General features: G+C 46.3%; 2 protein-coding genes across 3 annotated transcripts in view; one reads left to right on the top strand and one right to left on the bottom strand.

Moving 5' to 3' along the window:
- Positions 1–17295, bottom strand: part of LOC137571172 (fucolectin-like) — an 86763-nt gene extending 69468 nt beyond the window's left edge. Inside the window, exons 1-2 of the mRNA XM_068279975.1 lie at positions 17115–17295; positions 7533–7618 (exon numbers count right to left, since the gene is read on the bottom strand). Of these exons, the coding sequence (XP_068136076.1) occupies positions 7533–7611 (79 nt within the window). The 5' untranslated portion in view covers positions 7612–7618; positions 17115–17295. The remainder of the gene's footprint in view (positions 1–7532; positions 7619–17114) is intronic.
- The window catches only part of SELENOI (selenoprotein I), a 76092-nt gene continuing 65595 nt past the window's right edge, over positions 17148–27644 (top strand). Inside the window, exon 1 of one of the 2 annotated variants that reach the window (XM_068279967.1) lies at positions 17148–17357. In XM_068279967.1, the coding sequence (XP_068136068.1) occupies positions 17298–17357 (60 nt within the window). In that variant the 5' untranslated portion in view covers positions 17148–17297. The remainder of the gene's footprint in view (positions 17358–27644) is intronic. The other variant, XM_068279966.1, reaches the window with a different exon arrangement.

Raw genomic sequence — 27644 nt, forward strand, 5'->3', positions numbered from 1 at the left:
GGGTGGGGGCCGTGCCGAAAAATGGGCGTGGCCAGGGCATTGTATGGGCGGAGCTAGCATAATGATGTAACAGCGAGGCATAAGAAAGCAGTGTTTCCGCCATGATGTGGTCAAACGAGACTTTGCATCATGGGTGTGCAGAAACTGTGTGATGCTAATAGTATACCGTAACCACAAAGCAGCAAACATAGCCATCTATGACCATTAAATAATAAATGCAGCAATAGTTACCCCAGACACCAGAAAAACGCAATGGGCAACATGTCAGCAGAAAATAAACGCAATGGGCAACATGTCAGCACAAAATAAACGCAATGTGAGCAACATTTCAGCGCAAAATAAACGCAACGTGGGCAACATGTCAGCAGAAAATAAACGCAATAGGCAACATGTCGGCACAAAATAAACGCAATGTGGGCAACATGTCAGCACAAAATAAACGCAATGGGCAACATGTCAGCAGAAAATAAACGCAATAGGCAACATGTCGGCACAAAATAAACGCAATGTGGGCAACATGTCAGCACAAAATAAACGCAATGTGGGCAAACATTTCAGCACAAAATAAATGCAATGGGGGCAAACATTTCAGCACAAAGTAAACGCAATGGGGGCAAACATTTCAGCACAAAATAAACGCAATGGGGGTAAACATTTCAGCACAAAATAAACGCAATGTGGGCAAACATTTCAGCACAAAATAAACACAATGTGGGCAAACATTTCAGCACAAAATAAACGCAATGTGGGCAAACATTTCAGCACAAAACAAACGCATTGTGGGAAAACATTTCACCTGGAAAAAAAAAGGAATTTACTCACCTGACAGATGTCTCCTCACCGGGCCTCAGGCGCACATCTCCCGGACGATGCTCCTGCAGTCTCCCGCGCTGACAGGCAGAGCAGGGCTACAGCAAGATGGCGCCCGAAGCCCTGTACTGGAGACACAAAGTCTCCAGTACAGGGCTTCGGCAGCCATCTTCCCGTAGCCCTGCTCTGCCGGAAGAGGTAGACGAAGGAGGCTGGAGCGGGGCTGCGGGCTATAAACTGGCACAGCATCTATAGAAGCCACTGCCAGTTCATGCAATGTACGGTGGCCCGAGTCCCAAGGCCGGGACGTCCAGCGGCTAAAAGCGGGACGTTTCCCTAGACCTCATGCAGCCTGGGACAGCGCCCCCCGAAGGCGGGACGTGTCCCGGGTAAAGCGGGACGTATGGTCACCGTACTTAAAGGGAACCTAAACTGACCTGTAAAAAATGAGTTTCACTTACATGGGGCTTCAACCAGCCCCCTGCAGCTGCCCTGTGCCCACACCGTCTCTGAACGATCCTCCGGTCCCCTGCTGTGCCTCAGTTTCAATTCTGGCAACTCAGCCAGTCAATGGCCACTGCACCTGTGTGGCCCTGGCTGCGCGTCCTCAATCGCTCTCCCCGTCCATAGGGAGGTCCTGCACATGCACAGTAGAGATTTTCTTGTATTGCGCATGCGCAGGAAGCTCTGGACGACAGAAGTCACATCTGAGCGCAGCCACAGCTGTGCTCAGACTCGACATGTTGCGGTCCCTTACTGTGACATCACCACTTGTCAGCGCTTGACACGTGTGGCGTTACAACCAATGCAATTCGGCTGCATTTAAATTCCACCCGAATCACACTGGCGGGCAGCAGACATCATAGTTCAGTCGACTGTCTGGAAAAGGCCAAAGGGCCCATTCACACTCAGCGATTAGCGGGCGATTAGTCAATGAACTGCAGGCAATCGATAGCACTTTTTAAGGCGCTAATATAATAAAAAGTATACCGTGATCTCTGGCGATTTCTAATTATTGGCAAATGCAGTGCATGCAGCGCATTCTTGTGATTACAATGTTAAAGGGATACTGTAGGGGGGTCGGGGGAAAATGAGTTGAACTTACCTGGGGCTTCTAATGGTCCCCCGCAGACGTCCTGTGCCCACGCAGCCACTCCCCAATGCTCTGGCCCCGCCTCCGGTTCACTTCTAGAATTTCAGACTTTAAAGTCTGAAAACCACTGCGCCTGCGTTACCGTGTCCTCGATCCCGCTGATGTCACCAGGGGCGTACTGCGCAAACACAGACCATACTGGGCCTGCACAGTACGCTCCTGGTGACATCAGTGGGAGTGAGGTCACGGCAACGCAGGCGCAGTGGTTTTCAGACTTTAAAGTCTGAAATTCTAGAAGTGAACCGGAGGCGGGGCCAGAGCATCGGTGAGCGGCTGCGCGGGCACAGGATGTCTGTGGGGGACCATTAGAAGCCCCGGGTAAGTTCAACTCATTTTCCCCCGACCCCCCTACAGTATCCCTTTAAGGAAACGCTAATCGTGATCACGGAAATATTGCAAATAAGGTACAGGAAACGCTAATCACGATCACAGAAATATCGCAAAAAAAAGTACAGTGAAAAATTAGCGCATATTGCGCAAAATCTTGACCAAAAAACGCTAGCACTAATCGCTAGCACTAAGTGTAAATGTCATTTGTCAGACACACTTTTAGCACTCCAGTAGAATGCCCACAAGAGGGCAGCAGAGTACAGAAATAGCACAGTAGAAACACAAGTTACCACTCCAGGTATTTCAGATGATTTAGTGGTCTTATAAAAAGAGCCAGGATCAGCGAACACGGTAAATCCAGCTCAGGATATTTGGGCGCAGCAGCGCAGGAGACTTGGGCGCAGCCGGCGCCACCATAGGCCGTAAAAAGAACTACGACTATTGCAGGCACAGGGAGTAACTTCAGCGCCGTCAGAAGACGGACCTGAAGTTGCTTTTAAAACAATAATTCGGCTTCCAGCAATTGCTGGAAGCCGAATTATTTCATTCCCCCACTATCCATGGCGGCCTGGAGGGGGAATAGTAATTAACACGGCCCGGACTTGTGCGGCAGCAGGATCAGCCATATACCGGCTGTGTCCTGCGCCCAAGTCTCCGGCGCCGTTATCTCTCGTACGCAGGATCGGTATTACCAAGAAGCCTAAAGCTGACTACACACTATTAATTTATCACTCAATTTTGTGGGCTAAAATTGTTCGAAAGATAGATTCGCAATGTTGTTTTTTAGTCACTTATAATATAATTGATCATCATTTTGATTGTTATGTTAATCAAAAGGTGGAGCGATAAGGTGGGTGCAGAGAACTGCAGACAGCCACTCCCAGGACTGGCCACCACCCGGGAGGGGACAGTCCTTGTTGTGTTGTGTGTCCCCCCCTCCCCCCCAGTGCAGTCCTTGTGCTCCTCAGCGGTGGCAGTGCTTGGTGTACTGTCAGCGCTGCCCCCCATTTCTTGGGGGGGTGGGAGGCCTACATGTGGCGCCCTTGTTGAGATGCAAAATTTTTTGCATGGGCCAACTCCTGCAGGGCATAGCAGATAGCAGTGAGTTCGTTTAGACCACACATGGCAAACTCCGGCCCGCGGGCCAAATCCGGCCTTCAGAGCCATTAAATTTGACCCTCAAGTGGTTTCCCACTTTGCATTATGTTTGGCCCTCTCTAGACCACCAGGGAAGCTATACTGGAGGTGAAGCCCTAGAATACCAGGGAAACCATATGGGAGAGGTAAGGGGAAAGCGCTAAACACTAGGAAACTGTGTAGGGGAGGGTGGAGGCCACTAGACACCAGGAAACTGAATAGGGAAGGGTGGGGGACACTAGACACCAGGGAACTGAATAGAGGAGGGTGGGGGACCACTAGACACCAGGGAACTATATAGGGGATGGAGGACCACTAGACAACAGGGAACTGTATAAGGGTTGGAGGGGGGCCATTAGACACCTGGAAAGACATCTTAGAAGGGAGAAAAGAAGCCAATAGACACTGAAGTTGGCCCGCGACTTGGTCCCAGTGTACATTTTCGGCCCACTTTGTATTTGAGTTTGACACCCTTGGTTTAGACCATGCACTTTCTGGCAAGCGGATGCAACATGCATTTGTTAAGCCATTTTAATTAGTCAATAGGCATTCCTAGTATGTAAGTAAGGTGACCCCTGTTAAGAGCACACCCACTTTTTTTTTTCTTTTGAATGCAAGTTATGTAATTTTATGCTGCAGAAAACTGCCAGTCAGTCTGTGAGCTGCTGCTTGACCCAACGCCCAGGGCAATCTCTCCCTTTGCCCGTCCAGTATTATGCCACAGTGTGTGCCCTGTTCTTCCTAGCCTTATTCATACTAGGGCCCTTCCACAAAGAAACGTGTGGTGCCCTGTCATCGCGATTTTCAACAGTGTATGTTTTGCCGTGATTCCGGGTGTGATCAGCGATTGCTATTCCCAACTTGAGAAAAAAGCAGCGGGAAGGTTTTTTTTTCAAAAGGGAGACTGCAAAACAAATCTCATAGTACTGCAATTTGCATGCAGTCCCATTCATTTATACCAATTGCAAATGCAGGAGTAATGCAGCAGGTGGTACGTTTGGGATTGAGTTAAAAATACAGTAGATCGCACTATTCTCTACAGGGCATTGCAATTACTATTATGCTAACCACGGTGCCCTTGCAATCAGCAAAATGCATGCGCTTCCAAGACTGTATTGAAGCGCATGCGGTGTGCAAGGGCCCCAATGCAACTCTAAAAATACCAAAAGTTTAACCACTTAAGTACCAGCGGTCTCTGCTCCCTTAAAGAGGAACTCCAGTGAAAATACTGTAGTAAAAAAAGTGCTTCATTTTTTACAATAATTATGTATAAATGATTTAGTCAGTGTTTGCTCATTGTAAAATCTTTCCTCTCCCTGATTTACATTCTAACATTTATTACATGGTGACATTTGTACTGTGGGCAGGTTATGTAGCAGCTAATTCCTGTCTGTGAACATTGTTACATTGTGGCAGTTTGCCCAGAGTACCGCGGTACTCTGAGCTTCTTGTGGGAGGGGTTTCAGCACAAAATCAGTCATACAGCGCCCCCTGATGGTCTGTTTGTGAAAATCATTATATTTCTCATGTAAAAGGGGGTATCAGCTACTGATTGGGATAAAGTTCAATTCTAGGTTGGAGTTTCTCTTTAACCCCCTTGGTGTTATGATTCTTTCCGGATTTTAGGGTCTAAAAGCGGAGCCATTTTTTTGCACCCTCATGCTGCCAGGGAGATCTGCACAGCCCCAGCAATCAATCACCTCCCTGGCTCCCGCGCTGCAGTTATGCCTCCATCCTCTGGTTGGCGCTGCAACTCTAAAGTGAGATTACCGGCTGTCATCATAATTATTATTATTCTGACCCCAATTAAGTGCTTCTTTTTAAAGAAACCCATATTAAATGTGCTCTATTATACTTCCCCCATGATGGGCATGATGGGGGGAAAATGCCATCCATGAACCTACAAACCCCCACAAAATTGCACTGCAAGTGTTCTGGCTTTCCCAGCTGTCACTTCTCCCTTACTTCCCTTGCCCATCATAGGTAGCAACAGGTTCCCCTTAGTATTAGGTAGCCAGAAGTACTCTCAGTATTAAGCAGCTAGAGGTGCCCCTGGCTGAAGGGAGATCTCATCAGTGGAATGCCGAGAGCCAGGTGAGTAACCTCTCATGTTCACTCTGCTCAGGACTCTGTATAGGGAAGGAGGGATGCGGGCACGTGGGGAAAGCAATGAGCCACCTTTCCATCCTCAGGCACCCGTAGGCACGTGCCTACAGTGCCTTATGGCAAATCCGGCCCTGCCAAACACAAAAGCGGGCTTTTGCCCTCCAAAACTCCATTTATACTCTGGGGTCAACAGTAGTGATTGTTATCCCCCTCCAAGTGGGCCACATCTCATCCCTATATGTCGCTCTCATCTCTGGGCCACATCTCCTATAGGGGAGACAGAGAGCGTTCACATCCACGGGCACGAGATCACCAGGACCAGCTCCTGCGCACTACTGACCAACCTGGCTGACCTGGAAGTAGCTGCAGGGGGGTATTGGGAGAGAACGGGCATTGGGAGGGAGCGTTGGGCATGAGGACTGCTTCCTATACATGCCTGCTCCACCCATATTTACAACATGTTTCAGCTCTGTTATAGTTTACATTTATATACATATATTTATTTTCATATGTTAATATGGAGGAAAATGAACCAGGATAGAAAGGACCAGTTGGGACTGAATTGTAAAACAACACATTTTTCTTATGAAATCTTTATGGTATGGGGAGTGGTGGGGGCGTGATTAGGCGTGTGGTTAGGGTGTGGCTTTCCTCTTTCACAGCGGGAAGTTGCGTTTGAGGCGACATTAAAGTCGCACTACATGCCCCTAACGCAGCGCATGTAGGTTATAAAATTAGACGTTATTTTGCACTGCGTTATGTGTCTCTTGGTGCGCCGTTTTCGATGTATACTGATGGAACGAAAACGGCGCATGCGTTAAATTTTTATTAAAAACAAAACCTTACTGAGCATGTGCAACACACATAACGCAGCAAATGTATTGCTAAACGCACAGCATGCAGCACTTTCTAAATATTGCTACACGTTACACACAACACAACATGTGCACTGTGACTGTCGCACAGACTTTGCATTGCTGTGCGTTAGTCTGCGTTGGAACATTTTCTAACGTGCGACTTGAATGCCGCACTGTGAAAGAGGCCTCAGTGTCCATCTCTCTTATCTCAAAAAGTTGGGAGGTACGCCGCTGTACACCGGAAGTAGTTCCAGGGTCCGGCCATGTTTGTTTTGAAAATGAATTTAACGCTGAAGATTGCGGAAGGGATCGGCGAAAATGGACCCGGATGGCGACATCGGCGAATCAGATGAACAACGGTGAGTAGTGTGAGTATCTAACCGGACATATGGCCTTAGGATACGTTGTCAGCACACCCTTGTGCATCCACCATAGTCTGAACCCGGCCTAATGCTGGGAATACACGGTTCATTTTTGAGGTGATAAGATGGTTCGATAGATAATTTCCGACATGTCCGATTTCCCTTTCGATCCTTTAGCCGCTCGATTTCTGATAGAAGTGGATGGAAAAAGATAAGAAAAACGAGCGGAAGAAGAGAATTGACTGCACAATCGAACGGTAAAAAACGAAACGCACGGCAGAAACCAACCGTGTATTCCCAGCATTAAAAAGCTATAACTGGAGAGAACAATATAGCGGGTTAATGATTGATCACTTGCCCATTTATCTGGCCATGTGGTGACACAGGGAAAGTGCTTAGATCACACACAGATACAGAGGTGTCACTCCTGGAATCAGCACTCAGTGATATCTCAGGTGTCATAATACAGGTCAGATAATGCAGACACTCCAGACGGCAATAAGCCTGGATAAATAACTGCTGTATTGATCTGATAAAGACACACCTGTCTGATGGGGAGCTTCCTGTACTGGTGATAACACAGATCATGTGCTGCCTTTACTGGGACTGGGAGGAATGCTAATCACCTGACTGATGTAATGGGCTGGCTGATATAAGCAGAAGCTTACTATTGACATTGTTGTCAATCTATTCAGGCCAAGTTTCAGAGGCAAATAAGGATCTTTAAAGGAACACTATAATAAAAAATTGTAACATTTACAAATACATATATATTACCTATACCCTGTGTTGCTGTGAATGAAAGCGGACCGGAACTCAGAACTTCCTCTCTGCTCCATAAGATAAGCAACAGCATAATGACCCTTAAAGAAAAAACATTTCTTTGTTACAGCTGATACAAATCCTGCAATAAATCTGCAGTGTGTCTACTTCCTGCTTTCATGGGAGCGTGCATAGGGTTAGGTGGGGCAGCCAGCTGACTCAGCTGAGATCAGATGAAGGGAAGTTAGACAGGCTAAACATACAGGGTGCATTTTTCTATGCTTTCCTTCTGTCTGTGCAAGAGTTCAGATCCACCGTAAGCAGGCCATACACGCATCAATTTTCACCCGGTCACCATGATCTGCCAGTTACCTGTGACTCACCAAGCCACACCCATGATCATTGCTATAGGTTTGCTGCAAAAAAACGATTAACCACTTCAGGACGAGAGCAATTTTCGCATATCAACGCGGCTCCCATTCATTTGCCAATAACTTTATTACTACTTATCACACCTAAATGATCTACGTATTGTTTTTTCCGGACAAATTAGGCTTTTAGTGAGTAATATTTTTGTTTAGTAACTACCTTATTTTCTATGCATTTTCTTAAAGGGAAAATAAGGGAAAAATTGAATAAACACACTATTTCTCCATTTACAACCATTATAGCTTTACAATAAACAACGCTAAGTATAAGTTAAACCCACAAATTTTATTTGCTTATCCATTCTTGTTATTACAACATTTAGATTATGTTCCTAGTACAAAGTATGGTGACAATATGTATGTATGTATGTTGTTTGCTTTCTCATTACACTATCAATGATTACAAAACCTTATTTGCAAAAATAACAGTACTATGCCCTCATGGCATACATATTTTCAAAAAGCAATCTCCTAAGGTAACAATATAGTTATTTTCTTTTACATTCTTTCACTTTGTTTTCATTTTACAAGTCTTTGTTTTGGTACAGAATATACAACATTTGTATTGCTTTTGATTCAGTTTGTTACAAAAAAGAATACGCAAGACATGGGCCTCAACCCTAAAATCTATTCTACTACTTATCACGGTTAAAATGTTACCCCATATGTCTTGTGTAGCTACACTAATACTTTCCCAAGTTTAATTATAATTTTGAAATGTAATTTTTATGTTGGATTGAGTTTGTCCCTACCTATTTCTCATGTGATGTGGGTCCAAGCTTTAAAACACACCAAAATGTATTCTACAACTCGTCCCAGATAAAATGATACCATATGTGCCTCATTTAGTAACACACTGGTGCAGTCTCCAGTATACTTGTCCAGTTGGGCTGAAGTGGTTAACATTAAGATTGGACTGGACAGTAGATTACGGTTGATCAGATGTGGCGGGGGAGCGGCGGCCCATAGCGTTGCACACTGTATTGAACAGTGCAATGCTGCAGTTTGATAGATTTTCAATAGATTTCATGGTAAAATCTGTTAAAAATCTGTGTGCCGTGTATAGGGGGATCAACATGCTCGGCCCAAAATTGGTTGCATTGTCGATCGGGCATTTAATTGGTGGCACCAATTTGCATTCGAGTCGATAATAATTATTGAATCAGATGGACAATCGGACATCAAGTCACTAGATGTAAGGGCACTTTAAGTGTATGGCCAGCTTTAATTAATAAAGGTATTACCTTAAAGTGTAACTGTCGGGCATCAAATTAATGAAAATTAATTTTTATCTGGTAAACGAGTAATAAGGATGCTAACCAGGCAATCCAAAAGTTAAAAATTACTATTATTTTTCTTGTTGATAAATGATCATACCCCAGTTTACCTGACTCTTATTTGGTACACACAAAATTTGGTACACAAAAAGGAAGTTGCAGGGCATGCTGGGTTGTCCTTTTTTTTGCTTCTCTACGTCCCCTAAGACTTAAAGAGAACCCGAGGTGGGATTTAATTATGTTACTGGGGCACAGAGGCTGGTTGTGCACACTAAGACCAGCCTCCGTTGCCCCATGGTGTGCCTCCATGTCCCCCCTGAGCGCCGCTATACCCCCCGCAGTGCTGGCGACACGCAGCACGTCGCCAGCACAATGTTTACCTATGCGCTGTCAGTCAGCGCCGCTCCCCCGCATCGGCGCTACCCGCCTGCGTCACTTCCCTCCTATCAGCGGGAGGGAAGGGACACGGGCGGGTAGCGCCGATGCGGAGGAGGTGGGGGAGCGGCGCTGACAAACAGCGCTTAGGTAAACATTGTGCTGGCGGCACGCTGCGTGTCGCCAGCACTGCGGGGCTATAGCGGCGCGCAGGGGTGACATGGAGGCACACCATGGGGCAACGGAGGCTGGTCTTAGTGTGCACAACCAGCCTCTGTGCCCCACTAGCATAATTAAATCCCACCTCGGGTTCTCTTTAACTAATGCAGCCTCTTTCCCTCCTGTTTTCTCCTCCCACACCTCTGATCCTCTCTGATTGGCCAATATTTCTCATGCTGAGACCATGCATTTTCTATATGGGAGGGCGGGCAATGCATACACAATCAGGCAGAGGAGAGTAAGAGAGGAAATGACATCAGGATTGGCTTCAAAATAGTCACAGTTAAAATGGGAAACGCTAAAAAGGATTTTCTCTTTTTTTACTATAAAAGAATCACTAAAATGAAAACGTGGACAGTGCAATACATACGTTATGTAAGTAGAGCAAGTATTTATCTACTTATATATTTGTTTTGTTTTTTTCTGAGATAGGATGGCTGACAGCTCCTCTTTTACAACTGTTGTTGTTATGTCTTTGGATTCTCTCCATGACTAACATTGAACCACATAAAACCAGCAGTGTTCTTGTGTTTTTTTCCCCTATTCTCCAGCAGGGGGCGCTTAATAGGCAGCAAATAATGCAACGGCACATTGTACACAGCAGCGGTGTATCAGTGGCTCTGAGCTACCTGCGCAGGTAACCGACCAACACAAACATCCAGTTTATCTGCATGCTTTGCAGAAATTACTGCTGTATAACTAAATCAACTTTTATGTATTTCAATTTGTTTATGAAAAGAGTAAATTTAAACAATTGTAAAGTGGACAAGAAATAAGTTGTTACAATGAGGTCTTACAGCATACAATGGAGGAAACGAGAGTCAAGTGGCAATAACAAATACATAACAACTATATGCAACTAGACTAATGAGAAATACCAGTCTCGCAAAAAGAACTTAAAGGATACCCGAAGTGACATGTGACATTATTATTATTATTATTTATATAGCACCGACATATTACATAGCGCTGTACAGTGTATATATATAGCTTGTCACTAACTGTCCCTCAAAGGAGCTCACAATCTAATCCCTACCATTGCCATATGTCTATATTATATAGTATAAGTACTGTAGTCTAGGGCCAATTTTTTAGGGGGAGCCAATTAACTTATCCGTATGTCTTAGGAATGTGGGAGGAAACCGGAGTGCCCGGAGGAAACCCATGCAGACACGGAGAGAACACATACAAACTCTTTGCAGATAGTGCCCTGGCTGGGATTCGAACCAGGGACCCAGCGCTGCAAGGCGAGAGAGCTAACCACTACACCACCGTGCTGCCCACGATGCCCAATGATGACATGATGAGATAGACTTGTGTATGTACAGTGCCTAGCACACAAATAACTATGCTGTGCTCCTTTTTTTCTTTCTTTGTCTGAAAAAGTTAAATATCAGGTATGTAAGTGGCTGACTCAGACAGGAAGTGACTACAGTGTGACCCTCACTGATAAGAAATTCCAACTATAAAAATACTTTCCTAGCAGAAAATGGCTTCTGAGAGCAATAAATAGATAAAAAAGGGGATTTATCAGTGAGGGTCACACTGTAGTTGCTTCCTGTCTGATCTGAGTCAGGACTGAGTCAGCCACTTGCATACCTGATATTTAACTCTTTCAGGCAGAGAAAGAAAAAAAGGAGCATAGCCTAGTTATTTGTGTGCTAGGCACTGTACATACACATGTCTATCTCATCATGTCACATGTCAGTTCAGGTATCCTTTAAATAGTCAGAGATAAAACTTAGACATACATTAGAATCTCATTTATCCGGTACTGACGGGGATCGGCTAATGCAACAATACGGAGCGCGCTATGTGGATGGGACGGAGGAGACAGTGTGACGTAAGGTCACATGTCTCTGGCTGGCCAATAGGAAGCCCTCAATGAATTCCTATGAGAGGAGGACTCAGAGAGCGGCGTTTTTAACTTCCCCTAAGGCCTCGTTCACATCATTTAGCGCAGATGGCTGTGCGATTGGAACGCAACGCGTCCGATCGCACGCCATCTGCGCTCCTATGCGCTGCGCTGCAGATCCCATTCATTACAATGAATGGGATCTGCGCTGCGATTCACAAAAATGCGTGCAGCACGCGATAGCGCAATCGTGCTGCCACGCAGTGCATATGATGGGAACGGTAGAAGGGCTGTGTATGCCCTTCTACCGTTCTTGCGTGTCGCACACTATATGCGCTGCCAAAATGCGCATGCCAGCGTGTATAGTCTGAGCGAGGCCTAAGGGTGAGGGATGCGCTTTTCAGCTGAAGGGTTTCTAGGATTCATAATCTTTCCATAATAGTTTTTCTGGGAGAATGGAAACTTTGTATAAGTATGTTTTGTGTCGAATGGAGTGAGATAGACCAACCAATGAGAATGCAGTATTTCTGACTGAAGGAGGTTCCAGCCAATGGGAGAAATACAAAAAGTGGGAGGTATCTGGAGCAAGGACCTACCCACTCCCAAGGGTATATAAGGGAGAACCTGGACCTCTCTCATTTTACTGCTGACATTACTAGAGAGCACAGCTCTCATCCTTTGTTATTTTTCTTGATATGTATCTATAATTGCTGTGTTCTATTTCTACTATGCACTAAGCACCCTAAGCACATTATAGTTTGCCCTGACGATGGCTCCATTCTAGGGAGCTAAAACATGTCGGTTTTGGTGGGGGGTTCTTTTATTATGTATTGAAGTAACTCAGCATTTGTGTAATCATGGTATAGGGCAGTGACCGCAGAGGATCTCAAAAATCTAGACAAAATAAGATTCACTGTGGAAACACACACCAAACTACCTAACCATGTTTATTGAAGTAAAAATAAGAAAAATAATTACAATTTTTTAATTGGAATGAAGTAAAAGTTATGTTTTAAATGGCCTCAGACAGGTTCCTAAACTGTGTATATTGTAAAAATCAGATTTGTGTATTGGGGATCGGCTACTGCCAGATAAGTGTGCTTTCTGGTTGCTTGAGACTCACTGTTAAAGGACACCCTAGGTGAAAATAAACTAATGAAGTAAACAACTGTATCTATCTTCCTTCTCCTAAAAAATGACTTTTTAAGATATTGCACAGTTTTTTTATGTTTAAATCTACTTTTTAAGTTTTAACTGTTTTATTGTTTTTGCTCAATGACACATTCATTGAAGTATGCCAGAGCTAAAATCTATGAACCTTTTTATCTCTTTCCTGCTCTTAGAAGCCATTTTCTGTTAGACAAGTGTTTTATAGTTGGAATTTCCTATCAGTGAGGGTCACACTGTAGTCACTTCCTGTTTGAGTCAGGACTTAGTCAGCCACTTACCTGATATTTAACTCTTTCAGGCAAAGAAGAAAAAAAAAAGAGCACAGCATAGTTATTTGTGTGCTAGGCACTGTACATACACATGTCTATCTCATCATGTCACATGTCACCTTGGGTATCCTTTAAAGGAAAACTGAAGTGAGTGATATATGGAGACTGCCATATTTATTTCCTTTCTAACAATACCAGTTGCCTGACAGCCCTGATGATTTATTTTGCTGCAGTAGGGTCTAAATTACACCACAAACAAACAAGCAGCTAATCTTGTCAGAGCATATGCTTGTTCAGGGGCTACGGCTACAAGTATTAGAGGCAGAGGATCAGCAGAACAGCCAAGCAACTGGTATTGATTAAAGAGTCTGTATCTAAAAAAAAGGACCCCTGGGGGGTACTCACCTCGGGAGGGGGAAGCCTCAGGGTCCCAATGAGGCTTCCCCCTCCCCTGTAGCGGCAGGCAGTCCAGCGCTGGCTCCCCCGAAGTGTCCTGCAATCCTCCCTCGACAAGCCTGACAAGCGCTGATTTATTTACCTTTCCTGGCTCCAGCGGGGGCGCTGTTGCAACTCTCTCCACGGATATAGGCGAAAATAGTTCAGGGAGCTTTATCGCCGCCACCGTGGAACCGAGGAGGACGGGGGAAGCCTCAATAGGATCCGGAGGCTTCCCCACCCGAGTTGAGTACCCCCCCAGGGGAGGTTTTTTTCGTTACAAGTTTTCTTTAAGGGGAAAAAAATCCTTCCCGACTTCAGTTGGCAGCCAGATAAAATCCCTGGATCAACTTTGCTGGGAATTAACTAGTGATCATAGCCACAGTTGCCCTTCAATGCAAGGAAAGCATCCAAATCTTTTAAATGCAGATATATAACTTGGCATAACTACTTCCTGTGGTACAATGTTCCACATTTTAATAATTCGTACTGTAAACAACCCCTTCCTAAATAGATGCCAAAACCTTTTTTCCTCCATACGCAGATCATGTTCCCTTGTCGTTTGTCCAACCCTAGGGACAAAACGCTCATCTACAAAGTTTTTGTATTGCCCTCTGATCTTTTTACCCAGTTTGTCCAACCTTTAAGTGATGGTAAGTGAGATCTTCCATCCCTCTGAGCAATTTAGTTGCTCGTTATAGTATGTTAATGTCCTTCCTATAGTGAGGTGCCCAAAACTGTATCCCCTACTCCAGATGTGGCCTCACAAGTGATTTATACAGAGGGAGTAGTATACTAGCATCTCGTGATTTTCTATCCCGTTTTATGCCTCCCGGAATTTTATTTGCTTTAGCTGCTGCTGCTTGGCATTGAATACGGGTGTTTAACTTGTTATCAACCAGTATTCCCAAGCCTGTTTCCGAATTCACGTCAGTGGAAAAAAAAATTGTGGGTTGCCAGCATTTTTCCAGCACCATGCATGTGATTCCATGTAGCTGTGCATGGGAACACATCAGAACAAGTGCAGAAACCCATCTCCAAGACGCATGCTGGCACAAGTGGAAACAGGCGCTTCGGCCCCCTTTCCAATAAGAGGTGGATTTCAGTGCCTAAACGATAAAGGATCGCACACCTGTATGTACCAGTTGCCGGTGCTGAATCCCCAAGGCAACGAAAATCCATACAATCAAAAGCGGGACCTGCATACAGACTTTAATCAGGAACGATTCAAGTTTATTGTTCCATCAATTGAACAATAACATTGAATCGTTCCTGATTAAAGTGAACCTCCAGACTACAAATCTACTCAGCAGAACTGAAAAGGCTTGGTGTTTCTTCAACAGTTTCAACTTTGTTTTTCTTACCAAAGCATCATTTTTAGCTGCATTTTTAGCTAAGCTCCACCCATCAAAGAAAAAAAGCCTAGTCTTTTTTTCCCTGATGCTGTGCAGAGCATGATGGGATTTCCTATGTTGTTATTCACGTTGCCTAGCAACTGGGAGGGGTGATCAGGACACAGGACAGTTGGAACTGTGTCTCGTGCTCCCTGTCACCTCCTTTCAACTAAAAAGATGGCTGCCCTCATTAAATCAAACATTTGCCTGTTCTTTTAAAACAGTGTGGGTGAGAGATTATATTACCTATCTATTTTAATTAACATAACTAATGTAACTTAATGACTGTATGTTTGTTTAGGCTGGAGTTCCTCTTTAACGTCTGTGTGAAGATCTCTCCTTTAATTGTATGATTTCAGTGCCTGTCAACGGCTCCTCCTGCCCTGGCTGGGACCTTGCTAGAGCTTGATGTGAGCATTGGAAAGACGCCACCCTATGGAGTTACATTTGAGCATGTCGGCAGCTATTCTCAAACAAGACATGTCACTTTTTTGCCACCAAGCCCCACCATTACTTGCCAAACTATGACACTTGTGGCGTTACAAATGCTACAGTTTAGCTACGTCAATCTGCAGCCAGAAAGTGCTCAGTGCCGGTTGCTGAACTGCCCAAGTGCATAGCTTAAACCCCCCAAAAGAAAAGGCCCCCCACTGAAAGAAACTGTTATGCTTTGTGTCTTTTTTTTTTAGTGTTATGTAATAATTTACAGCGCTTTGTACAGCGATCTCAATTAGCATTTTTCTCTTTCATTGTGGGTAGTAAAATAGCTGCAAAATCACTGTTGTACAACGATCCTATATTTTGGATTGGAAGGCAAACACTCCAAAAATGCTGCAAAGCTCTCGATTGCCGCTCTTCACCTCCATCCACTTTCATCAGCCTAGCAGCCCATTAACAGTACCATTTTTTCATCAGATGCAATCTTTCTACGCTCTTTTTACGATTGTAAGTAATAAGAAGGTTTATGTTTCCATAAACGGGTCAGTGAGGGTATTTTTTCTCTTCAGATATGATCGTAAAATCCAACTGTCAGATCGATTACATTTTCTGATCCAATCGACCATAGAATAGATTTCTGTGCAGTTTTCTATACAATTTGATCGTAAAAAGGGTGTTGAAAGATCGCACCTCGTGAAAAAATTGTACCATTAATGGCCACCTTGAAGGACCACTATCGCAAAAATAGTGAAATTTAAAATATATGTTAACACATACAAATAAGAAGTATGTTTCTTCCAGAGTAAAATGAGCCAAAAATTACTTTTCTCCTATGTTCCTGTCTCTTACAGTAGGTAATAGAAATCTGACAGCACCGACAGGTTTTGAACAAATACATCTCCTCATGGGGGATTCTCAGGGTGTTGTTTATTTTCAAAAGCACTTAGTGAATGGCAGTTGCTCTGTCCAACTGCAAAAAAAACTGTGCAGCGAGCAGGGAGGGTGGCCAGCATTTCTGTATAAATCATTTTCATGGAATGTCTTTATAAAAAACAAAAGCCTTGCTTAGAATCTCTATGAAGAGATAGACTAGTCAAAAACCTGTCGGTAATGTCAGATTTCTACTACCTACTGTAAGTGACAGGAACATAAGAGAAAAGTAATTTTTGGCTCATTTTACTCTGGAAGAAATGTACTTCTTATGTGTTTTTACATATATTTTAAATTTTACTATTTTCACGATAGTGGTCCTTTAACGCTTTTTGTAATCGCTAGCGACTCCAAAGCACTGCTGAAAGCACTCCTGTGGTCAGGAATTGTTCTATGTATCCTGCAATGTGCTGTGAAAAATAAGCCAGTGTAGGTAAAATGTAAAATAATATTAGTACAGGTTGTAAGGCCACAGTGGAATTTGGTTGCTATGGGCAACCAGTAATGTACTCTTCTTCAGTATATTTTCTTGCGTACAATTGAATGCTCGCCACCCCCAGTCCCCACACAGAGCAAGCACAATAGTAGAGCAGCCAGAGAGCTGCGCACATGGCTAATGACTCCCTCCGCCTCCTCCTGTCAGAAGCATTGCATGCCGGGACTTGTAGTTCTGAGGACCCTTCGCCAATGAGGAAGGCAGCGGACGAAGGAACAACAATTCCCAGCATGCCCCGCGCCCACTTCCCTGTCACCCCGCCCTCTTCCCCGTCACCCCTCACGCGATGTGCCTGTCTGGTGACTACTAACCCACTGACAGCTGGTGGGCGGGGACAGGGCGCGTCACGGCCAGCTGTAGGATCAGCCGAGGGGGCCCCGCCCAGGTCCTTTTACTACGAGCCGCATCCGCTCGGAGGTGACGTCACGTGTCGGCAGCGGCTCGCGCTCCTCCAGTCAGTCAGTGAGTGAGAAGAGCAGCCGCCGCTTACCGCCATGGCCGCGCGCTGGGAGTACGTCACCGCCGAGCAGCTCAGCGGCTTCGACCGCTACAAGGTGGGTGTGGCGCCCGGGGGAGGGCGGGGCTTCCCATTCAGTGCTTGGGCAGTGTGCGTGGTGGTGTGCTCCTCGTGTACAGAGCGCATGGGGCCAGTGTGGGGGAGCTGCTCCATGTGTGTGACAGCCTATGGGGCCAATGTGATCGCCATATCAGTCTCTAAGCTGTGGGCCCCTCTAGGGCCACCTTCTGTGACCCCCCCCCCCCCCCTGACTATAGTATGCATGTGCGCCCCACATAAGGAGTAGCCCCAGGGGGACACAGCATGGACGAGGAGGCAACACCATGGACCATGTGCAGCCCCACTGGGTGAAGCCCCCTGGGGACCATAAAATGGATGTGTGGCCCCCACAAGGCACATGGATGTGAGACCCTGACACACCACCACCCGGGACCACAGCACATGTGTGACCCCTATAAGGAGGACCACAGCATCAATGTGTAGACCACATAAGGAGAAGCACCTTGGGGACCAAAGCATCAATGTGTGGCCCCCAGAAGGACAACCCCCACAGCATCAATGTGTGACCCCTATAAGGAGGACCTCCTGGGGGCCACATCATCAATGTGTAGACCACATAAGGAGAAGCACCTTGGGGACCAAAGCATCAATGTGTGGCCCTCAGAAGGACAACCCCCACAGCATCAATGTGTGGCCCCCAGAAGGACAACCCTCACTCTGCTGGGGACCATGGCTGGGGAGCACAGAATGGATGTGCTGTCCCCATAAGGAGACAAACCCCAACCCCATGGTACATGTGTGACCCCCATAAGGTGAAGCCCCTTGGGGACCACATAATGGATGTGGCCCCCATAAGGATAACTCCCTGGGGACCATTGCATGCATGTGTGCAGCCCCTAGAAGGAGAAGCCCCTTGGGGATCGCAGCATGCGTCTGTGGGCCCCATAAGGAGAACACTCGTGGGAACCACAGCATGTGTGTGGCCCGTGCTCCATAAGGAGACCACCTGGCACAACACAGTGCATGCGAGGTCCATAAGGAGAGAGTACATTTGAAATTGGCGCAGGTTCCAGCTGTTATGTGGCTGATCCTGCTTCTGCACAAGTCCGGGCCGAATTAATTACTATTCCCCCTCCAGGCCGCCGTGGATAGTGGGGGGATGAAATAATTCGGCGTCCAGCGATTGCTGGAAGCAGAATTATTATGATTTTTAAGCAACCTCGGCTCCGTCTTCTGACGGCGCCGACGTTACTCACTGAGCGCTGCTATAGACTGAATCCCTTTATAGTCTATGGCGGCGCTGGCTGTGCCCAAACCTAGCAGCGCTGAAAAGCACTGCTCCGTAAGGAGACACCACCCTCCACATCCTTGAGACGTTCAGGCGTGTGAGCTCTTCAGATGGCACACCCTGTGGCTCAGCTTGTGAGGCGCTTGAATATTGGGATAATGCATTTAACCCCTCTAGTCTAGTTAAGGCAGTGTCCTGCTCGCACACACTTGGTTGAGACCACTTGTTTGTAAGAAATAGTGGACCCAGCAGGAAACTATATCCAATCCATCAACCCAATTGGTTTAGTAAAACTGTGCAAGCTCAGTGCCCCGGAGTCCACAGCCAAGGGTCCTGGTGCGCAATCTTGGGGTTTCTCGCGGTCTCCCTTATTTCTTACACATTACTGGTCGTGACCAAGTTGCCAGGAGTAGGGAGTGGCTGTTGGTCTATGGGGTTTTCTACTGGGTCACCTTAACTAGACTAGCACCAGCTATAGTACCCGCTGGGGTTGTCGTGTGTGGCCCCTCATATATAGTAGCCTGAGAAATATCCGTCAGATCCATCTGTCAGTGTGTGTGGCAAGCATTAGGGTGCCCATACATTTTTTTTTTCGCCATTGATATCAGGCCGATGTGATCATAATGATTGAATTTGGTAGATATCGCTGCTGCAGCCTTGAGCACCTGATTGCTTCAAATCCGAGGGGATTGAATCGGCATGTTGGAAAATCTCAATCGCAGTGGTAAGGGCATTACATTTCCCGATGTCTGATGAACCCCCAAGTGAATGTATTTGAAAACTGTCTGCGGTGTGTGGGCAGGCATTATATAATAATCCAAACATTTATATAGCGCTTTTCTCCTGTTGGACTCAAAGCGCTCAAGAGCTGCAGCCACTGGGATGCGCTCAGGAGGCCACCCTGCAGTGTTAGGAAGTCTTGCCTTGAACTCCTTACTGAATAGGTACTGACCCCGGCCAGGATCCGAACCCTGGTCTCCCATGTCAAAGGCAGTTCCCTTAACCAGTACTCTATTATATCCCTCTCTGATCAGATTCAAACAGAGAGGGATCTATCTGAAGGTCGACAGGTGAGTGGCCACCTTTAGTCTGTGCAGCAATTGGCACATGCATAGAGCTACGCAACATGTGGATGTCAGGACTGGAACCCACTAGGAGTTGCAGTGATTTGAAATTGCGTCAGCGCTGTGTCCTTGGGCTATTGTGATCACAATTTGCTCCATTTTGTGCTACTGATTAGCGGTTTTTTTTTTCCTTAAATAAACTTTATTATATTTAACAGGTGTCCTGATGTCTGGCTTCCATCAGTAGTCCCGCCCCTAATGGAAGAGGTCATAGGTGCTTCTTTAGGACCAATCAGAGAAGGGCCTGCGACCTTTTCTGCTAAGGGGGGGGCTAAGGACAGAAGTCGGACATAAGGCATTAAGTATAATTAACTTTATGTAATAATAATTCAAATTGCTCGGTCCCCAAATTGCAGCAAAATCTCTTTTCTAGAGCCAAAAACGCTCTAGTGTCCCAGCCCTTACAGTACAATAGTACTAATTGGGAAATACTGGGGATTGGCAAGAAAGAACCATGGGACCTTCAGAATCCTGCATCATTCACATAAAGTGTACTTTGAGCCGGTGACTCTTCCACCTAATACTGAGGGTTGGGCAGAAATCTTTCTAAACTAATTAAACCCGAATGGTAAAAAGTTAATGATTTATTAATAATTACCAGCTATGTTGAAATTGTTCCCAAAAAAGTCAACAAATGGCATAGCTGTTAGCTAAGCGGCACACAAATAAGTAAGTCGCAGTAAGCAGTGGCATACATAACAAATACTGAAGCATAACTGCTGGTACAAAACTATCTGGAGAGACATGTGTATGCAGATAAACCAGTGGTGCAATAACATACAGCAAACCAGTATACCTGAAGTGGTTCTACAAGTATATATTGAGGTCAGCAGAAACTTGGTGCATGTGCTAAAATGTTGATGGACAGGGCTGTCTGGGTTGATTTTAAAGGACAACTAAAGTGATAGGAATATGGAGGCTGCCATATGTATTTTCTTTTAAACAATGCACATTTCCTGGCTGCCCTGCTGATCCTCTGCCTCTTAAAGTGTACCAGAGCTGTGGCTAAACGAAGATTTGACACTCGCCCGCGGCTCCCTCCTGCTGCATAAACTCGTCTGTGTCCCACGCCGTCCTCCCGTGGTCTGCCATTCAGCTGCAATCAGCCCCGGGAACTTGCTCAGTCGCATCCAGTCTGGGTCTTCTGCGCAGACGTGGACCTCCTGCGCATGCGCAGTAGACCCAGACTGACACGACTGAGCTAGTTACCGGGGCTGAACGGGAGATCGTGGGAGACAGACATGTTTATGTAGCAGAAGGAAGCCGCGGGTGAGTCTCAAATCTTTGTTTACTACAGCTCTGGTCTGGCTTTTAGTCATGCACATCAAATGTTTGACTTCAGTTTGACTGCATTTGCCTCTAGCTTTTTATCAGGGGTGTGATTCAGTCATTACTGCAGCCAAAGAGATCAGCAGGTTGCCAGGCAATGTGCATTGTTTAAAAGACATAAATGTGGCAGCTAGGTACACACCATACAATTTTCTGTTAGATTCTTCTGTTAGATTTACCTACAACATGGAAAAAAGCTATCTGGCAGGTAAATCTAAGAGAGAATCTAACAGAAAATTGTATGGTGTGTACTTAGCAGGTGTCTCTTGGTGTGTACAGGTGTCTCCCAAGATTGCTTAAAGGATTCATCTGCCAATGTAAAAAAAAAATAAAGATTTACTTACCTGGGACTTCCTCCAGCCCCTGGGAGCCTATGTGACCCATGCCACTGCTCCACTCTCAGGCAGTCTCCCGGGGTCCCCTCCGTAGCAGCTGCCGACCTGGGAAAGTTGGCCACTGCGTAAGCATGCGACCACGCCAGGAGCGCCCTGCGCAGGTGCAGAACACTCCGACTGTGTGTATGTGTAGAGGCCGTCAACATTCCCGGGTCAGCGGCTGCAATGCAGGGGACCCCGAGCCACTGCCTGAGAGCAGAGCTGCGGTGAAGGAAACAGACTTTCTGGGGCCCGAAGCAAGTCCCAGGTAATCCTTTTTTTTTTTTTTTTTTATTTAATAATCTGGCAAGCTGGATCCTTAAATCAGCGGCCAAGTTCTTTGTTCCCCTCCAGCTGTTTCATTTACATACAAATGTTGAAGATATGTGTAATATGCTGCGGGCATTAATATCTTGTGGAATTGAGTTTTGCTGGACAGGTGAAAGTGTCTTAAAAGCCGCCATCGAGGCCTGGTGACAAGTGTAACCAGCAACGTGTAGCGCTCGCTTGTGGTGTGTGTGTTTTTTTTTTTTGTGTGTGTTTTTTTTTGTTTGTTTTGTTTACAGAAATCTCTCCCAGAGTTGCTGTGTAAATGTCATCTACCTTGTACTAGTGATAGCAAGCCCTTCAGTTAATTTACGACTTTTGGACTAGAGCTATTAGTGTGTTTATAATGTGGTGCAGTTTGATTTTACTGTCCTGTTTACTATGGACTGATTATCACGTTTGAACACTGTTACTGTCTCTTGTAAATGAGCATTCAGGAGAAAGTGATGTTGTAAATAAGTTGAGTAGTATATAGGGAAGAACAGGAAATGCATGTTTAGTAGAGATGATGAATGAGGTGATTATACAAATGTAATGCAAATTGTATTCATCTTGGAATTGGGTCAATCCCCATCTGCAAGAAGTGTTTTCGATTGTCCCAATTACAAGCTGCATTGAACTTGTGAGGGGGGGGGGGAAATGAATGTTCAATGGACAACTGAAGTGAGAGGTATATGGAGGCTGCAGTGTTCTCCCCAGAATTTTTTTCCAGCCGGGTGGCATGAAATAGTAGCTGGGTGGGGCGAGATGAGAGAAGGCAGGGCCAGTGCTTTTGTGACCAACTCTGCTTACCACATAGGAGGAGGTGAGCCGATGACAGCCGGGTGGTCATCAAAACTAGCTGGGTGGAGCACCCGGCTAAAAGAGCCTGGGGAGAACACTGGGCTGCCATGTTTATTTCCTTTTAACCAATATCAGTGGCCTGGCAGCCCTGTTGGTCTATTTGGCTGCAGTAGTGTGTGAATCAGACCAGAAACCAGCATGCAGCTAATCTTGTTCGATCTGACAATGTCAGAAACACCTGATCTGCTGCATGCTTGTTCAGGGGCTACGCCTAAAAGTATTAGAGGCAGAGAATCAGCAGGTTAGGCAGGCAACTGGAATTGGTTTAAGGGGAGAGAAATATGGCAGCCTCCATAGCACTTTCACTTCAGTTGTCCTTTAAAGTGATCCTTAACCTCCTTGACGGTCTAAAAAATCCGGCAAGGAGGCAGCGCCGCACTTTTTTTTATTTATTTATTTTTTTAAATCCATGTAGCGAGCCCAGGGCTCGCTACATGATAGCCACTGAGCGGAGGCATCCCCCCACCCACTCCGATCGCCTTCAGTGATCAGAGTATGCAGGGAATCCCATTGAGAACGGGATTTCCTGCAGGGCTTCCCCGGTCGCCATGGCGACGGGGCGGGATGACGTCACCGACGTCACAGGGAATCCCGATCCGCCCCTCAGCGCTGCCTGGCACTGATTGGCCAGGCTGCGCAGGGGTCTGGGGCGGGGGGAGCAGCGCAGCGGGTAGCGGTGAATCAGCGGCGAGCGGCAGCGATCGCGTACTACACGCAGCTAGCAAAGTGCTAGCTGCGTGTAGGAAAAAAAAATTATGCAAATCGGCCCAGCGGGGCCTGAGAAATCCTCCTGCGCAGCTTACCCCGAGCTGAGCTCGGGATAACCGGCAAGGAGGTTAAGTAAAAAAAAAAAAAAAGACTTTTACTCACCTATATTCCAATAGCCCCCTGCAGCTGTCCGGTTCCCTCGCCGTGTCCCTCCAATCCTCCTGTCCCCGCCGGTGGCCACTTCCGGTTTCGCCGTCAGGAGCCGAAAGGCTGGGAACGTGAGTGATTCTTCGCATTCCCAGCCACAATAGCGCCCCCTATGCTGCTATATGCTATGTGTTATATGCTATAGCAGCATAGAGGGCACAATTGTGGCTGGGAACACGAAGAATCACTCACATTCCCAACCTGTCGGCTCCTGACGGCGAAACCGGAAGTGGCTGCCGGCTGGGACAGGAGGATCGGAGGGACACTGCGAGGGCACCGGACAGCTGCAGGGGGCTATTGGAAGCCCCAGGTGAGTAAAAGTCATATATAATTTTTTTTTTTTTTTTTTTTAACTTAAAGGGGAACTGAAGAGAGAGGTATATGGAGGATGTCATGTTTATTTCCTTTTAATCAATACCAGTTGCCTGGCAGCCCTGCTGGTCTATTTCTCTGCAGTAGTATCTTATTAAAACCAGAAACAAGCATGCAGCTAGTCTTGTCAGATCAGACTTATAAGTCTGAACCACTGAAACACCTGATCTGCTGCATGCTTGTTCAGGGGCTATGGCTAATAGTATTAGAGGCAGAGGATCAGCAGGGCTGCCAGGCAACTGGTATTGTCTAAAAGGAAATAAACATGATAGCCTCCCTATCCCTCTCTCTTCAGTTCCCCTTTAAGGATCACTTTAAAGAGACATTGAGCAGAAGCCGTGGATATGTATATAAGCATACCCACGGCTATTTAGTAAACGGGACGCTCACCAGCCCCTTCAGTAAGCGCTCCAGCTGCCAGAGTGGTCGCTGTAAATTACATTGAAAGAAGCGACACTAAACCAAAGTCGCGCTGTCCTCCGGAACAGGAACCTTGCGCGTCGTCTCTGTGCATGTGCAGGCTTTCTGGCTTCTTCCTCCGCTTATGAACCGCATAATGATGTGCGGCAGAGGGAGGGGGAAGAAGTCAGGAAGCATGCGCAGAGAAGACGCGCAGGCTTCCTGTTTCAGATGACAGCACTACATTGGTTCAGTGTCTCTTCTTTCAGTGTACTGTCAGCACATGCCCAATAGCACAAAGCCAGGGCCATAACAGCATATTCAGCTAGCTCTTGTCTGATATGCTTCCAGGGACACAGCACTACCATGGTGGCCACCAGGAGCATTCAGAAAGCCTCTGGACTATCCAGACTCTTTCCCTCTGAGGTTCACATTGCTCTGTGTGCAAGCTGGAACTAGATCTTATTGGCCGTCTGTTATATTTAGTAGTCCTATATGGTGCTGCAGTAATTTGTAACCAGGTCCCCAAGTTCCACCAACAGAGTATGCTTTGTGGATATCTACACTCTAATTCCGGGCTTTCCAACTCCACACCTCGAGGGCCATATGCAGGCCAGTGTTTAGGATGGACTGAGAAATGTTCTGCTTGATGTACCGTACCTTTCCTAATACAGTCCCAGCAATTTGAACTATTCCAAAAATGTGTGAGGCCCTTGGACTGGAGTCAGACAGCCCTGCTCCAGTTAAATTTGACCTGAACTCTTGGACAGGAGAACCTAGAGAAATGCACCCTGTATGTATGGGTATGTAGGGTTGTATACATTACCTGAAGTCTTCTAGGCAAAGAGAGCCACTCCACCCCCTTTCTCGGCAGTGCAACAGCAGCCATGTTTCTGTAGGTCTTTGGAAACCTCCACCTGCGTGGCCACGGCCTGCCCCCAGTTCGGCACCCACCAATCAGGATGCGACAGCCATGTCCTGATTGGCTGCCAAGCTTGAGGTGGGGCACAGCCACGCAGCTGGGTGTGCACAGAGCCCTGGTGGCGATTTTGAAAAAAATTGCCCGTTCTGACAGGAAGGCCTGGATCACCTGCATGGATGAATGATGTCAGGACAGTTCAGTATTTTGCCCACATTACAGGCTCTGTCTATTTTCACTTTAGGTACTCATTTAATGACACACATAAGTTGGGCAATGCCTGTACAGACTTTGGACTGACAGCTGAAAGATAACAAACGACTGTTTGGCTGTCACATTGTTGACGTCTGTATAAGAGATGCTAACTGAGGCTCAAATGGACATGCTATCTGTACAGAAGAAAACAGCCTGGGCATTTTTCCTCTGATGCTGTGCAAAGCATGATGGGATTTCTGATGTTGTTCTCGTTCTGCTGTTTTGGTGCAATTTTTTTAATATATAAATTTGAATTTGAGATTTGAAGCCTAGCGCGTGCAGTTGGGAGTGGTGAACAGGACAGTTGGAACTGTGTCTCATGCTCCCTGTCACCTCCTTTCAACCTAAAAGATGGCCGTCCCCATGAAATCGCAAACCTTTGCCTTTTCTTTTAAAACGGGTTGCGTAAGAGATTATATCACCTATCTATTTTATCTATTTTAATTAACATAACTAATATGACTTAATGACAGTATGTTTTAGGGTAAAGTTCCCCTTTAAAAAATTAGCCTCCACAATAGGCAATAAAAACAAAACAAAAAAACATGTAAACACAACTTGCGCCTTGCACACACGTATGAAGCATGGCCAGCTTCCCTGCTTGCTGCACTCTTTTTTTTGGCAAATGGACAGCGCAACTGCCATTCACTAAGTGCTTTTGAAAATAAACAAAATCCTGAGAATCCTCTATAAGGAGATGGGCTAGTCGAAAAACCTGTCAGTTCTGTCAGATTTCTATTACCTACTGTAAGTGACAGCAACATAGGAGAAAAGTAATGTATAGCTTATTTCTTTGGAAGAAACATACTTCTTATTTGTATGCCTTTACATGTATTTAAAATTTTACGATGGTCCTCTTAAAGTCTGTGCGAACCAGCTCTAAATCTGTGCACACACTTTCAGCCAATGTCGATCCCTTGGGCAACAGTTTGGGGCAGAGTCCTGTACAGAACGTCTCCTGCAGGTGAGTGATTTGTTACTATGGAGAGGGAGGGACGACTTGCAGCACACAACAGAGTGGGAGGGGTTAGGGGGAGAACAATGGAGTCAGGCAGGGCTTGGGAAACATGGGCTGGCAGCCCGGATCTCTGACGTATTGAGGGGTGGGCAGTGGTCTGGGGCCACCATACACGTGCTATATTCTCAGCAGAGCAGTCCAGGAATGGTAGCTTCCGGTGAGAACCATCTATGGTGGAGTATTAAGTGAAGCTAGGCTTGATTAGCTAGGGCCCAGTACAGCTACATTTAGGGATACTAGTAGCATCTGCTGTTTCCTATTACTGTGTTTCCTGACACTTGCTGAATTGGCATCTGTAACCCCCCTACTTGGCAGGATTGGGATGTTGTGATTCCGGAAGTCCTGCTTATGTAATGACAGGATGTGTGTGAAGGGCTTCCCTGGGTCAGAGACATTCCTTACAAAAATTCCTCTGACCTTGTTCTCTTATCTTGTTACACATATTCTCAGCTGTGCAGGCTTGCGCTCTGTCTTGTTATTTACCATCAGCGCTGTGCAGGCTTGCGCTCTGTACTGTGATTGGCATCAGCGCTGTGCAGGCTTGCGCTCTGTACTGTGATTGGCATCAGCGCTGTGCAGGCTTGCGCTCTGTAGTGTGATTGGCATCAGCGCTGTGCAGGCTTGCGCTCTGTAGTGTGATTGGCATCAGCGCTGTGCAGGCTTGCGCTCTGTACTGTGATTGGCACCAGCGCTGTGCAGGCTTGCGCTCTGTAGTGTGATTGGCATCAGCGCTGTGCAGGCTTGCGCTCTGTAGTGTGATTGGCATCAGCGCTGTGCAGGCTTGCGCTCTGTAGTGTGATTGGCATCAGCGCTGTGCAGGCTTGCGCTCTGTACTGTTATTGGCACCAGCGCTGTGCAGGCTTGCGCTCTGTAGTGTGATTGGCATCAGCGCTGTGCAGGCTTGCGCTCTGTAGTGTGATTGGCATCAGCGCTGTGCAGGCTTGCGCTCTGTACTGTTATTGGCACCAGCGCTGTGCAGGCTTGCGCTCTGTACTGTTATTGGCACCAGCGCTGTGCAGGCTTGCGCTCTGTAGTGTGATTGGCATCAGCGCTGTGCAGGCTTGCGCTCTGTAGTGTGATTGGCATCAGCGCTGTGCAGGCTTGCGCTCTGTAGTGTGATTGGCATCAGCGCTGTGCAGGCTTGCGCTCTGTAGTGTGATT

This window comes from Hyperolius riggenbachi, chromosome 4 (genome assembly GCF_040937935.1).
Source record: "Hyperolius riggenbachi isolate aHypRig1 chromosome 4, aHypRig1.pri, whole genome shotgun sequence".
Classification (NCBI taxonomy): Eukaryota; Metazoa; Chordata; class Amphibia; order Anura; family Hyperoliidae; genus Hyperolius; species Hyperolius riggenbachi.